We start from the raw sequence: 16,281 nt of genomic DNA on the forward strand, positions 1-16,281 counted from the left end.
GCAGGACAGGGCAGTGTGGAAAAGGTGGGAAAGAACAGCGGACCCCCCACGAGTGGGACAAACGCGTGGAAGAAGATACACACATTCCTGGTTCTTTCGCTAAAGTTATGTAGAGGGGAAATAATAAAATAATATAAATATTAAACAATAAAAATTCTCACGACGTTTCGACTGCAACACGAGCAATCATCATCAGGTGTGAAATCCACAGCAAGAAAATTTGAAAAACCGCCACTTTTTCAAATTTTCTTGCTGTGGACTTCACACCTGATGATGATTGCTTGTGTTGCAGTCGAAACGTCGTGAGAATTTTTATTGTTTAATATTTATATTATTTTATTATTTCCCCTCTACGTGACTTTACCGAAAGAACCAAGAATATGAATCCCTGCAGTCACGAAAGCTTTAAATCAAAAGAAGATACACGTTAACTGTGAAAATTATCTCCCAAAAAAAAAGTACCGCACCTACATCAGCCATACCCCTACAAAATGATGAGCTGTGGCTACAAATGAATGACATGTTAAGTGCATGTCAAAACTGTTCTCGAAACAAATTCAGTCACGTGAGAGGCATACATTTGGCGATATCTCCAGCACCGTGCGCGCTTGTCCAATAAAAACTTGCGGAGATTTAATTCCCACTAAACCATGCCTTTTGCCATAGTTCACTTCCATTGGTTTTTATGATGACTGGTCATTAGAACATCTTAAATGTTTAATGCTCTCATTATTTATGTTTATGCCATTTCTGTATAAACAACGAGTAAATAGATCTGCTAATTTTGCTCCAACAAACTGGTTGCGCTTCTTTGATCGTGTCCAGAGTTATTAAGCCAATCGGGTCCAGGAGATTTAGATGTTTTTCTCCACTGTAAACGGGAGAAATTAACTTCCTCCTCTTCATGTGATAAATGGTTTTGATTTCCGAGATATATAAGATGAGAGAGGAAACTTGAGACCACAGAGTATGTATACCAAGACCACTTATTTCAGGCAGACTGGGATCAAAATTATGAAATAAAGATGAATTTGCAAAACTGAACTTGCTAATGAAAAAACGTGAAATATACTCATGTATATATACCAATGTATACCAAATATACCCAAGGGAAACGGATTCCAGTGTATATGATCTAATTTTAGATTTTAAAATATGTAATAAAAGCTAACAGTGCGCAAAGAACAGTTTCAACTTTGGAATTACACCGATAACGAAAAGGGAGCGTACAGATGAGCAGTGGCTAGATCACAGCTGATAATGACAGACGAAGATGAAACCAAGCATGATAATTTAGCTTAACCTCGGCAAAAAAATACATTCTAGATTTGAAGCTTTCGTGACTGCAAGGATTCATATTCTTAGGTTTTTTCGGTAAAGTCACGTAGGTAAAAAATTCAAATTAATAAAAGTAAAATAAAAATCACTTGATACAGCTATCGTGCTGTGACGGTTCCACCTGAAGATGGAAGCTTGTGTTGCCTCCGAAACGTCGTGATTTTTATTTTATTTAACTTTTATTAATTTAAATTTTTTACCTACGTGACTTTACCGAAAAAACCTAAGAATATAAAAAAAAGATATGTTGCAATGTTACCAAAAGGGCTCAAAAGCAACAGTAAACTTCCTGTAGCGTCGCTCGACTTCCCACACCAGAAGGTGGTCGATGCCTTTCTGGGAAAAGTGACACTTTGTAGAGTGTGTACAACAGTGTGGCGTCAGGGCAGGCTCTAGCGCTGCACATGCCTTCTGGGGTCAATAGAAAATCCCTCATTGACAGCTGACAGCCTCAGTGGCATGCATTACTGCTTCCCTGTAGTGTAATTTACTCCTAGAGGCATTCATAAATAAATAAAAACCCTTTATCAAATATTAAATCACGCCTTTTTCATGAATACAAACTAAACGTTATTTCCCATTGCTTTTAGCAACCGATATTGAATGCAACACTTATAATTGAATTCGCCAAAGATTCAGGTAAAATGGCAAAGCTCTTGAACGATTGACTTAAGCCAGGCTTTATTTCCATATAAAGCAATACTTGCTTACAGCGAAGCACCAATCACAAAGAATTAATCTGCAGTTGCCATGAACTCAATCACTGCTAAGATATACTAAGCACAAGCCCTTGGCTGGTTTCTGTGCTAAGATGTTTTTTTAGTACTTTGTTCCACTTCCTCTGCATCACTGCCCCCCTGCCTCCTCAGAAGCTTTTCTCAGCTCTAGCCAGATAGCCACACTTCCCTCAAATCACCCAAGCACAGTCGAGGAAAGCCCACAGCAAAGCTTATCGATATTCTGTAAGAGCATTAGAAGGGTGGGGCCGAAAAGTGGTGGCATTACGTCTTAACATCTTTTACTCAAATGGGCAGCTTTAGAGCTTTAGCCTGGACCCAGAAAGCAATCCGCACACTTTTCTGCAAATGCAGCTCATGCAGACATACCATCAAGCGAGGTTTGTTTTTTCTGTCCGGGCTGCACTGCACAAAACCAAGCGCTCCATCTCACCCCTAACTGACACACTTCAGGTTCTAACTAGAACCCAAGACAGAGTTCTGCTCATTGTGCATTATCATCATCAGCAGCAGCATTTATTGCTCCACTGCTGGACAAAATCAATCATCGAAAAGCCATAGCAATCCCTCACGGTTTCGCAATGCAACGGTCAATCTAGCTCCGGCATTGGATGCCTTCTTCGATGTGTTCCATCCATTGGCTGCCATTCCTTCATCGATCTCGACCATCGGCCATCATTCCTTATGAACATTTTTATTTTACCAGGTATTTTACCAGCTATGTAGAGCTCTTTTTAAGAAGCGACCTGGCGACAAATGATAGCTCAACGAAGTGGCTTATTATGTGGACATTAATAGCAGCCAAATACTCTTAAACGCACGTCGATTCTAAATGTGTAGGGAAAAACCGGAGAACCCAGAGAAAAATCCACACGGCCACGGGGAGAGAGATACGCAAACTCTGAACATACAACAGGCGTCAGGGTTGGAATCGAACCCACGACCTCCTGTGTACCAGGCGAGGTGGTTAACATCTCGCTGCCGTGGCACCCTTGACATGTACTGCCCAAACCTACTTACGTTTCTTGAAAGTCAATGTCTCTACCCTGTGTATGTTATCTGTTCCGCGAGTTTCTCTGTCTGTCAGCGTAATTCAAAGCACGCACATTTCCATGCTTATTTGTGCCCTTTTCAGCTTTTATTCCATGCTCTTTATAAATGTCTACATTTAAAATGTATCTTCAAACCAGCTTTGCATCTTTAATTAAGTTATTCAATAATTTCCAATAGTTAAATTCCATTGTCTGTTTTCATGTCAATGTAATCAGCAAATCAGCAATCAATTATATTTTTCCAATATTGTTTGCGCCTTTATTTATACAATCCAGTTTTCAGAAACCATCTGCCATTGTCACTGTGAATAACGTTGGTAAAAGAGTGTATTCTTGTCTTCCGTACTCATATGCATTTTGTTACTTTCTTCATGCAATCTCAGTGTAGCAGCAAACATGACCTTGTAACCAATTCTCCCGTGTGCATGCACTGTATTTGCAGTGCTGCAACGATGAATACATTCAAAATATTAAATCATTCTGCTGATGCTGATACTCATCTAATTGTGCAAGTAGAAATCAATGACCTCTACTATAGAACTGTTTATTGAACTATATATCCCACATGCATACCACTACGGAGATGTGTTGCACGATAAGGGCGCAGACAGAATCAGTTGATGAATGGAACCATTAACCCAAAACCAAAGGGAATCGTCCAAACGCGGAGGGGGGGGGTGTCGTTTTGGCATTTGTACTGTACTAAAACTTAGCTAAAACACTAGGGGTTGTTAGTCCCTGAGTAATCTATTATATTGGTCAGACTCAGCCGCTTGGCATGAATGATCAATAGCAGACCAAGTTAGCCCGTGACATACTTCTTATGTTACTTATAGACCTGACCGCATGGATTTAATGATCGATTGCAGGCCAGGTGGTCAGAGAATGATAAAATCCCTGGACTCCCACGTGTTACTACAATATGACAAAACAGCTCAACTCCCGTAATGGCACCGAGGTTTTGTGGAGCCATTTTGCCTTCACGCACCCTCGCAATAATCAGCCGCATCTGTGGAAAGCAACTTTTTCAGTGTAATCTAAGCAAAGTTCGACCACAAATTAACTAAAAAAAAGAGTAACTCCCCTAGATATTTCGAAACTAAGTTTTGTAACTGCTAGGCACTAAAAGACAATGGGACTTTCCATAGTAAGGCTATACTACAGCACAATCGGCACAATACTCCAGCCTTCTACGTAGCTTGTCATACTGCCTTTACTCCCTGATGGAGAATGACAGCCTGGAGGGGTTTAAAACACTTGAGTCGTCATTTTAAATGGGCCATCTGAGAAATCCAGCTCGGTACTTTAGTGTTCAACTCAATTTAAAAAAATCTAGTTCAAATCACGGAGCAGATAAAAAATAATATGGGTTTGTAGTAAGTCAGCAGTGGTTACGCTATCACATTATGAGCCTTACAACAATAGCACTCTGGCATTTCAACTTTATGGGTTCAGTATGCATTCTCCGGGTTCTTTGAGTGAGAAAACACTTTACCTCTGCCTCTCACGTCTCGCAACATTAATAAAGCCCGGTGTTTTGTAAACATTTCATACTCAACTACAAGGTAATTGTCATTATCAGCCACTGCTGAATGAAGGCCTCCTCAAGGAAATCGGTATCTCTCACGTCCTGCGATGTAACGAGTCACCCACGGCCTGAGCCAAGAACTTATTTTACGTATTTATTTTTCTGTGATTTTCTTTCCTTTCATACACTTTGCGCTCCGATGGTTTGTTGTATTGTTTGTCGCTGTAACTTTCTGACCCGCCCCGCCTGGACGACTGTTGAACAAAAAGAGCATCATAGCTCATCGGATTTCTCCACGATAAATACAAGATTCCGATTGCGATTTCAGCGCTCCATCTCCTCGGTGGATGGCCCTCTCAGATACATTCCCTCACATCGGCTGCGATGCCATTGTTATTTTGGACAATCATCCCTTTGAGACTTCACGCGTCCAGGCCAAGCAACACTTTTCTCAACAGTCTAGGTACGTTCTGAATTAAACAGTTATTCCTTTACATATTACAACACCTGAGGCAACCATGCACGAACTGTGCAAAGTCACCCTAAAATACTGTACTGACACAGGAGACCGTGCGTAGTCAAGGGAAACAAACCATAACAATAAATGATATTCAAACTGTTCCTCAGCTTTCCGAATGGGCAGTTTCACTCGCAGGGTTTCATGAACTAAGTATTTATGATAATTTTGAGTTAAAGCTTTCGTGACTGCAGGGATTCATATTCTTGGTTCTTTCGGTAAAGTCACGTAGAAGGGAAATAATACAATAATACAAATATAAAACAATAAAATTATCACGACGTTTCGACTGCAACACAAGCAAACATCATCAGGTGAAAGAACCAAGAATATTTATGATAAATTTAACTTTATTTCACTGAAGCCATGATGAGTTTTTAGTGAGGCCTACTGAAGCGTACTTATTAAAAACAAACCCTTCTATCAAAGCACCGATTTCCATAGCTAAATCGTATCAATTAATAGGTAATTTTTTTCTTTAGTTTTGACGAAATATTTGCTTTGAAATTTCGGGTGCGGTAAAACGTAAAAAAATTGGAACAGCTCCTGCCTAAATCGGGAGCGTTGGAAGACGGTATTCCTCCAGCCGTCACGCAACAGATCTGCACCTGTGGATTCAGAGCTCTGCATTCATTCATGCGCATCTCCCCTCTGTTGCTGCGATTAGAATACCAAAAATACCAGATTTCAGTTTCCTTTTTTTTCAACAAATGAAAAAAACCTGTCTCAAAATTGACGTTTTGCACAAGTTGATGTTCGCCAATTGTGCGTGCTGTTGATGTGAAATTAGATTACCAATGTTTGCTTACTCTGGAAGTTGAAATTCAGTTTTTTTTTCCCTTTGTGTCTCTTACACTGCTGACTGTGACATGCCAAGTGACTGTCAACTTCAACCGTGGGTAGAAAAGGTTTGGGCCCTAAAATCTCTGCAGGGGGATCAAAAATATGCAAGTTTTCCATGCACCAGCCCGTACTAAGCACACCGTGAAAATGCATGAGTCGCAAATGTTAAGTCTATGGAGTTGTTTGGGGTACTACTACCTCTCTTTACATGTAGGTCTCACTAGTAGTGACCCTGTTTGCCCATCTGTGCCAAGTCCCATTTTCAATGTGAATATGGAGTACGGTTACAAGCCGTGGGTATTTTTTTTTAAAAGGGACTTAAAAAATTAAATCGGACAAATTTGCTGCTTTCATTTCTATTCACGTTTAAAAACAAAACTATGTTTATACGATAGCCAGTGAGACGTGCCAACAATAAAAAGACATTTGGCAGCTTGCGTTGCTCACAAGCGCATTAACTTTACAGTGCGTGTTTAATTGAATTTTACTACCCCCTTTCTTTGCTCAGATATAGGGCAACTGTATAAAATAATTGGCCTGAGATTTAGAAGTTATCTCTTTTAATGTGAAAGCAATGCCATTTTTTCGGCCATTGCTTGCGTTTTGTACGCCACAGCCAATGAACTGCCCCTTATATTTTAATCAACATACACCCGAAATGGCCACACCCAATTTGAGAGGGCAGGAAACACTACGACTGGCAGGATTTTTTTGTTTAAAGCTAAACATCGACAAATTAAACAATTATGACTCCAAATACATCTTTCGGATTCACCACCCCCCCCCCAAGCTTAGCTATATTTTAACAAATATAATACATTAATGAAAGGCTTTGTAAGCACCGTTGAGAAGTTTACAGCAACCAGGGTGTATAAAACTCCCGATGCAAGTTACAGAACTTAAATACTCACAACGTGGGTCAATTCACATATTCATAATAAGGCTTCCAATACCACACACAAAAAAGCACGGCTTATTAATGCAACCGGACCGCACCAAAAAAACCTTTCCCTTGAATGCTCCCAGTCGCGGGGAGTAGCCTCGCCGCGTGTGTGAAGGTAAATGGTGGAAGGCCATTTCTAGGTTTTCCAAATACAGCACTGCATGTCCTTCGACAAATGACCTCCCAATCAAGCATTTATGTCAACTTTAAATGCCACATTCTTCATCCCACTTTTTTTTTTAAAGCAGAACACGCAAGCTGCACCCAAATTGCTGATAAACATGCTGGATTTACAGTGTGAAAGAACCACGTACATGTACAGTCCCTTCGTCAATCCCACTCCTGGATGATGGCCTCTCCCAATCATTGCAGGATCTGGGGGGTTTTGACCATACTTCACCGCTCTGGTCAGAGCGGGTTTGTAATGGCAGGCAGCACACGTGAACAGAGTACAGGACAGCAATGGATGTTTTTCTGTGCTGCCCCCTCTACTGCCAACAATGTCGACCAATAGGAACATTTCCGTTTAGAGACCAGTGATTTTATATTCACCAACAAATGTATGATCGCTCCACTGAACTGCTTTGAAAAAGCCAAACAACCTATTTTAAAAAAATTCAAAAGCATCAATGTTTAATAACATACATTAAAAAAGAACAGTTGTGCTATTCGATGGATAAAAAATATACTTCTGGGGCCTATATCTTTGGGTTACAATACAGTGTTGAAGTGTAAGGGCATCTTGAACATTGTGAAACAATTGATAAATTCACCGTTCAAAGCACTAACTTGACACCTATTAGTTACTATCAAGGCTGGAGCTATAGTCACAGATCGGCACTGCTTGGATGATATTGCAAAATCAAGCTTTATCCTTGTTAATGTCCCTGCAATCCAAAGCCAGTCTTCTCAATCTGGCCAATCCCTTCGTCTATGGTTCCAAAACAAAATATATTCTGAGGCTAAATTATTTTTTTGGCACCAAGGACATGCACAAGGCCATAACCAAACTCCATTGTAGTCAACCCCTGCGTTGCATTAATCAGCCAAAGGAGGCTTGGTTAACGCCGTCAGTCTATGACCAGCAATGGGGGTTCATAAACATATTTTTTATATAAAGAACAGTTATTTGTTTCTTTCGGTTAAGTCACGTCTAAAGATAAAATAATAAATTAAATTAAATAATAGAATACGACGTTTCGATTGCAACACAAGCAATCATCATCAGGTATAATGAAATAGCGACATAAAATCTAACCAGAAAACTATAGACAGACATATTAGCAGACAGATATCACCAAGATACATAGCGAGAGCAACACAGGTAACAGAGAGGGGTGATCGTCTCTGTGTGGTGGCCTTATCTTTAGACGTGACTTAACCGAAAGAAACAAATAATAATTCCTGCAGTCACGAAAGTTCTAAAATTAAGATATAAAGAACAGCTTTGTTCTTATCGATTTCAAATTGGTAAAACGATTTCGTCACTGCTCATGTACAGCTTGTGACAGAGATAACCACTTTGCCCAGGAAATTACATTTCAAAGAATCTAGGATTTGTTTTTCCAATTTCTATGAAAAAGATTTTCATATTTTGGAGATATAAAATGACATCTGGACAATTTGAATAGAAAAGTAGCTGAATGATTTCCACACAAATGTAAATCCAGCGATTATAACTTGCATTGTATCACGTTCCAATTGCTAATAATACACTTTCATAATATATTCCCATGAGTCAAGTTTTAAAACAATCATATCTTAAAGAGGCATTTCATACTCATCTGCCTCACAAGCCATTTAAGCCAGCAATCACACAATTAACGAAAAAACTTAAACGGCTATCGGATGACATACTTCTAACAACGTCATTAGCATTTTTAACTTGATCCATTTCGAACCAGACAGCTTTAACTACTTTTAAGTCAAATTGCTACCTGTCCGACAGTAATGACAGCGACATGGATGAAAACCACATTTAATATCTCACATGTAAATGACGTACTGTATACATCCACAATAAACGACTTCAATGACAAAAAGCAGCAGCAGCAGCAAATTACTTTACTTCCCCGGCCTTTGGCGACAATAGTCACGACTGATACCGTACGTCACACACCAGGAGGAATCACTCGACGCCAAGCACAATTCGCCAAAAATGTAGCCAAAGTAGGGTGGCAATGCCACCGAAATGCCACTTGGCTAAAAAACATGTGTTTGCAGTACAATGCAAATTGTGCAGCAGAGTGTATGCAAATGTGCAGCCCCACCTCATACCACATGCTACCCAGCAGTCGGTGATGCAGGTCAAGCTCAATCATTTATTTAATAAATACACTATAAATGATTGCCGCATGCGAGTGAAATGCTATCATTCCAGTTTGAAGCTTACAGCCGGTTTCTGTTGCTGGCCCATGTTCTATGTTCACCGATGGTCGAGGTTTATATTTTCATCCATTGTAAAATTCTACATTCGAGTCATCCTGTGCACTTCGGTTTTTTTTTTGGAATCCGGGTTGTTAATATAAATAAATGATTGCATCTGTAGATGCTGCAAATGGCAACTGTTGAGACGCGTATTTGCCACTGCTCGAGCACATCACGGAGATGTGAGGCACTCACAACATGCGGTCATGGCTAACATCTTAAACACTGAAACGGGAAAGCTGACAGCATGAATCAAATCAACTGACATTGGGGGTGAGGGGGAAAAAAAAACTTGATTATGGGCAATAAGGGGGCTAAACTTGTTTTCTTTCATACCTGTACCCAGGGAAATCATTTTATAGGGCCCATTGATTTTGAAAGATCTGTACCCATCTTCTATTTCAGCACGAGATTAAATTCTGCAAAATGCTGCGCCTCGGCACATTTTATTTTTTTGCTTTGCGCAAAAAAAGATATTTCACAACATAAAATTGCACACGTGACACAAACACTTACCTCGTGAAACCAGGGTAAGGAAATCCATCCTGTTGTACTCCATTGGGAGAAAGGAATCCAAAATTATTCCCATTTGAAAAGTTGGAGATGCCCGAGGCGGACGAGGTGGCAACGGACGGACGAAAGGATGTGGCAGATGCCGAGTAGGGCAACTGAAACTCCACCCCTTCCCCGAATGGGGAGCCCGCTGCCACGGATGTGCTCATACTCATGGCGCAGTAACTGAGTTCATCCAACTCTCTCTTAAGCACGCCCGGCGTGCAGATGTGTAAATCACAACCAGAGTCTTCCTCTTTGACGTTGGCACGGCTCGCAGCGGTGTCACCCCTGGACGGACCCGGAAATGACCCCCTTTCTGTGTGCCTCGCACTGGAGTCCATGTCCCCGTATGTGTGTAAATTCGAATCAAAACCCATCAGCTGAGGTCCCCCATATGCTGACGGACTCTCGAACGACTGGGGCTCCACCTTAATTGGCCTGTTTGGCTGCATGTTTCCATGAGAGAAGTGGCTACAATCTGCTCCAACGTCAGCTTCTGGTTTCATCAAAACATGTGTTTCTGAACGTTGCTGCGGCTGCTGTTTCTCCTGTTTCACAGAAATATTTGCTGACTGCTGATGAAGCTGCTGAGACTGCTGCTGCTGTTGCTTCTGTTGTTGTTGCTGCGGCTTTGATCCGAGAGCTGTCGAGGCAGGGCTTGCCATGCTCTCTTGAGCACCTGCAGAGTCGTCGCCAGGCTTGACACTTTGGAACGGGCTAACCCGAGGACCAACGTGAGAAAGGTTTGACGGTGAAGAGCGCAAGTCCTCACCTAAAAAGAAAACCGTATAATGACATACACAGACATTCGCTTTAGTTCGTACATTTTATGATGTGTTAATAGGAATACAGCAAGCAGCACATTTAATGGAACTTACGTGCTTTTCATTTTCACAAGGTCAGGTCATGGAATCTCTAGGGTTACTACTCATGAGATTCTGTGTTATTGGTAATTAAAGAAAAATACACCATTATCATATACATAACATTACTGTGCATGCAGATGTATATAAACTACACCATACCCTTGAAGAGGAAGATGTAATGTAAAATCAAATTTGGTTCATGAATAAATCGTAATGCCTCCATTTTAAAAAGCCCCACAGGAAATCAATAATGCATGCATCTTCCAATATCTTGGCATATGTCTTTGCATTTTATTACCAACCCCAATTCTGCACCCAAGCAAGTGGCACACTTATTTCATTTGTGTATACATATTTAACAAAACATCAATATTATTGACTTGCCGAATCTACACGATTACTTGCCATACTCTTCCTGTTTCATTGCCGCTGCCAAGCCAAGTATGCAAGCATGACTCACACACTCCATCTTCCTCTGCACAGCTCCAAACTGTAAACAGTGGCAAGATAGGTCTACCTGACCTGCGGTGATTAAACTACAGTACGGTACTCTGTACATTCTATTTATCGCATCACCATTTTAGGAAGTGATACCGCCAGTGTGCCAATCACAACAATGTCAAACTATAATTTGTCAGGACTTTTCATTTACAGCATTTATCCATAATTTCTGAGTCAATAACTCACGGCAAGTTCTTTTCCAAACTAGTCAAAAACGTCACATTATAAATCAAAATCCAATATCGCTGTATAAATAAATAAAAATATTTTTTTCGACTACACACAAGCCGTGCTGCTCGCCCCTCGGCTGTGCCAATATCTCACCCTGAAAAATAGCCGCGTCAACGTCCTGAGAAGAGCTGTCGCCGAGCAGGTCGAAGTTCCCACCATCGGCCATGTACAGCCCCATGGATTCTGCCACCGTCTTGAAGAGCTCCTCGGGCACCGAGGTTTCGTCATCCAGGATGCAGAGGGAGGACACCTCACTGTCCTGAACCAGTTCAGCCCACGAAGACCCAGTGCCACCGCCGGACTTTTGTTGGCCTGGTCTCCCTGGCGAGCCCTGGTCCTCGGGGAAATCCATGTTGGAAAGTGGCCTCGTGTCCCACGTCAGCAATTTATCTTCTCTCTTCACCAACTCAGACTGCTTTTGGGTTAGAGGCTCCGGATACTGTTGTTGCTGCTGCACAGAGCCCTCAGTCCCCATTATCTTTCCGGATCGCTGGGAATCCGATCATGGAGGCACCGACACTTTCCAAATCTTACAAAAACAAAAAAACACACAGAAATGCCACACGCTTTAGTATTTTTGCAAAATATCAGTCATTCTAACTCGTGTTATATTCCGCGGTCGACATACAACACCGCGAGAGCAGAAGGCGCATGCGGTGATACGGTGTGTTAACACCCAGAAGATGACAACATTCAAGGAAACGTAACTAGGTCACGGCGTTTTTTTTTAACTCGTTATAGAGTAGCAAGACGACTGGAGACGATTCCATGCCTACCCCTACCCCTAACACAAACCTAATATCCAACATACACTGGTTAGTAAATGTGCTTAACTTAACACATTCGACATTGCATCTTGCGTCTTTAGCATATTTGCTTTACAGTGCATCACTGCACAGCACGTAAACACAACACGGACGGCACACGTCTAAAATGCGTGGCACTTTGCATGACACATTACGGCAATGTATTTAAACACGGCAGTTCATCGCAACTCCACGGTGCGTTCACGGCACAGTATAACATTACAAGTCGATACGCCGTTACACTGTTCACGCGTGCAGTACACACCGCACAGCGACGTACACGTGCGGCAGTACACACACGTGCCCTGCACTGTAAGCACAGCACGGTGCAGCGCACACGCTCATCGCAGGGGCGGCGGCGGCGTCGCGCTCTTACAGTACCAAAGTCTGCGTTTATTTACGTCCCGCCGACTAACCCAATTACAGCGCCACCAAACTCACGCGGCCGTCGTTGGCGCAGTTAACCCGTTCCAAGCCACCACACCCCGGCGGGGCATGCCCCCTCGGCTCGGGCATGGCCACCACGGAGGGGGGGGGGCATGACCATCCCGGGGGGGGCATGGCCCCCCCTGGCAGGGCATGGCCAAAGGGAGGGCCAGGAGGCAAGAGGTGCAAAAGGAAGACCAGACGCATTTGGAAACGCGTTAAAGGGCATGGAGTAGACTGGCCGGAATGAAAAATGCTGGAGGGCTATGACATTGAGGGCTGCTGGGAAGGGAAGAAGGCAGTCTGGCGAAGAGGCGTGCAGCGATGTGACAGAAGGGCTGAGAGCGAGGCAAGGAAGGGGGTAGTGGCATGGCAGGGAGAGCTGCGAGGCAGGGAAGGCTAGTTGGGATGGGAATGACTGGTAATAGGGTATTTCAATACTGTTAATAGGGCATGGCAGACATGAGGGCAAAATTCGACATAAAGGCGGGCATGTTAATGGCAAGGGTAAAGCGATCTGAAATGGGCAAGGCCAAGTGAGCTTTGAGATGACAGCCAAGCTGGGGGGGGGGGGATACACTGCGTGACTGTGGTAATTGAGGCAGTAGTGTCAGACGGAGCTCGATATAAACAGGGTAGAGCAAGCGAGTTGGGGATGGGCAGGGTAGGCGGTTCAAGCAAACAAACAAACACAAACAAGGCAAGAAGACGGGCGGTGTGCTTAGCTTGAAGGGGGCAGGAGAGCTGGGAAGGGCAGAGCAAGGTGGGGAGGGGAAGCTGGGATATATGGGTCAGATGTGGATCAGATGTGTGGCAGGGGACACGTCCGTTTCACTCTCGCACCTCTTGTCCGTCGATCGTCAATCTTCGTCCCGGTGGTAGAAATGGAATCGAAGCCTCCCCTCCTCGGTCCTCCTCCACCTCCTGGTGCCGTGAACAGCTCCAGTACCACCTCTTCCACCTCTTCCTTCACCTGAAGAATTGCGACCTCTTCTTTAGTCCATTTCTGATTTCCTCCGATGCTTTCACGTCTCTTTAACCTCCTCTGCCGTCCCTCCCCACCTGTTAACCTCTTCTCGTTTCTTCACTTCATACGCGATCACTTTGTCTCCTCTTCACCGCCTTGTTTCCCTTCGAGTCACCTCAACTACCATTGGAACCTCATTTGCCAGTAACAAAATATGATAATAGTTTTTTTTACCCTTTTATCTGGCAACAAAACTGACACCTTTTTTTACCACCTCAACCAATTCACGCTTCTCTCGGGATGTATTTCTCCTCCTCCACTTCTTCCGCACCTCTTCTCCCCGACAACCCGGTGGGTGTCGTGTAGTCGAAGTTAGTGGGGGGGCTGTAGTTTACGAGACGTATATTATCATCGACTTCACTCGCCACGCAAAGCGCAGCGCTAACAACTTAAGCGGCGCTTACCAACAACTTCAGCGACGCGTTCGGGCCGCCGGCTGGACGACTTCCCACCCACCCCACCACCCACTGCAGTCCAAGTCCCCCCCCCCACACACACCACCACAGTCCGTCTCTCTCGTCAATCTCGACGTCCCCTTCGTGATTTCCCTCCTGCGCAGCCTCGCCACCAGTGGAGCCCGCGCTAGGCCGCAGGGCGCCCCGACCCTCGACCCGGGGTAGAGGGGGGGGAGCCCCGTGGGAGGAGGATGATGATGATGGAGGGAACGAACCCAAACGCCACTCGCTTCAATCACCTCGACAAGACGACGACGACACCTGTGTAACCCACACAACAATCACTGCTCGCTCACCGATTCGCTAATTCACGAAACTCACTTTGGCCACCAACTCAACTAGCACGTCGCAATGCTCGATGGTGCAGTTTGGTTTAGTCGCAGTAGTTAATAAGCTCTCACACACCCACCACCCCCCACCACCACCACCTACAACTACGAGCCACAGCTACTGTGGTCGACTTGTCAGCTGTCGAAGGTTAACCCATACCGAGAACGACGACTGATGCCACCACCACCACCATTGCTGGCGATGTAACTACGATCTGCCACCGACCGATCGCGATGCCGAATTGTCACCGTCCACTCACCCGTCACCGGATTCCCTACCTACAACCACCACTGGCCGCCAAATCCTACGGCTACCACCACCTTCGTCGTAGTCGTCTTTGTCAACTCCCCAAACCTTAACCAATCGCGCAGACACGCGCACTGTATGTATGCCTTCCACTCTCTCGCACTTTTTTAACAGTGGTTTAAATGCTTTTTTCACCCCCTTCCAAAGAATAGAATCGGGCCAATATTGCCACGGTGGTCTTCGCCTACGGCAAATAGCCCTGGTGTTAAAGAATAAGAGATTAAAAACTAATATAATACGTCTAGCAAGTACAACATTCGCCTCGGATCTTTTTCTCCCCCCTACGAGGTTCTTCTCGCTACGTCCGCCCGACCACGGGGCTGCTCTTGTTTACCGGGGGGGGGTAGGGGCGGGGCTGGAGGGGGGCGGGGCTGTGGGGGGCTAAAGAAGGCGTGGTCAGCTGGAATGGGCGGGGCTACTACGGGGGCGGGAAGGTTTATTGCGAGGGGCGGGGCTGAGCGGAGGAGGTCGCGGTGGACGGGGCATTTGGGGGAGGGGCTGGAGACACCCCCCCACCACCACCCCCCCTTGCTCACCCCCCCACCCCTCCCACTTGCACACACCCCACCACCCCTCCCTCCTTGCTCACCCCCCACACCCCTCCCCCTTGCTCACCCCCCCACACCCCTCCCCCTTGCTCACCCCCCCCACCCCTCCCCCTTGCTCACCCCCCCCACACCGCCTTCTCGCGTCAATAGACTTGGCGGGACAATGAGACGTGTTTGCGAGCGCCCATTGAGGCGACGGGTGACGATAACCTTCATCTAAACAGTGGATTCGTCGCAGGTTGATAAAATAATAATGACGGTGATTAGTATTAAAGCAAACGTATTTAGCCGACGCTGTCGCGCGCGAGATGACACGGTTGCTTTGACCCCACCCCGCCCCCCTCAAAAATATTTCGGGCTGAGCACACCTAGAGGACGCACCGCTTGCACTTGAGTTTACAAACAACAACAACAAAAAAAGAGGCGAATTTGGCGGGAATCGAACGCGGTCAGGGAGGGGCAGCAAGAGGGCACGCTGGCTCCCACGTGACGTCACCGCTATCCGGGAGTAGGCGATGCCCGCGTGACGTCACGTCCTAACGACGACGAGGGGGGGAGGGGTTACGGGCGGGGAGATATGTGCGGGGGGGGGGCGTGAAGAGGCGGGGCAGAGGAGGGGGTCGAATGGGTTCGTTTGGGAGGGAGAATTGGGTTCAAGCGCGGGGAGGGGCAGCGCAGGGGGGAGGGGTGAAGAGGAGGGGGGAGGGGTAGCGGAGGAGGGGAGGGGCTTCCATGGGTGGCTGCGGCGGGGGAATGACGTCACGCCAGAGTTTCTGGTTGCGCGATTAACACCGCCGTCGTCGTCGTCGCCATCAGCCCGGTTGTCATGGCAACCGCTGACAAAC

General features: G+C 45.0%; 1 protein-coding gene across 4 annotated transcripts in view; it reads right to left on the minus strand.

Moving 5' to 3' along the window:
- NR3C2 (nuclear receptor subfamily 3 group C member 2) overlaps positions 1–15,218 on the minus strand; it is a 91,780-nt gene extending 76,562 nt beyond the window's left edge. Inside the window, exons 1-4 of one of the 4 annotated variants that reach the window (XM_078863217.1) lie at positions 14,842–15,218; positions 13,614–13,743; positions 11,632–12,067; positions 9,902–10,712 (exon numbers count right to left, since the gene is read on the minus strand). In XM_078863217.1, coding sequence (XP_078719343.1) covers positions 9,902–10,712; positions 11,632–12,013 — 1,193 coding nt within the window. In that variant the 5' untranslated portion in view covers positions 12,014–12,067; positions 13,614–13,743; positions 14,842–15,218. Of the gene's footprint in view, positions 1–9,901; positions 10,713–11,631; positions 12,068–12,609; positions 12,723–13,613 lie in introns of those variants that run through there. The other 3 variants (XM_078863216.1, XM_078863219.1, XM_078863218.1) reach the window with 3 other exon arrangements.
- Between the last annotated feature and the right edge of the window lie 1,063 nt (positions 15,219–16,281).

Source organism: Lampetra fluviatilis, chromosome 15, assembly GCF_964198595.1.
Source record: "Lampetra fluviatilis chromosome 15, kcLamFluv1.1, whole genome shotgun sequence".
Taxonomy (NCBI): Eukaryota; Metazoa; Chordata; class Hyperoartia; order Petromyzontiformes; family Petromyzontidae; genus Lampetra; species Lampetra fluviatilis.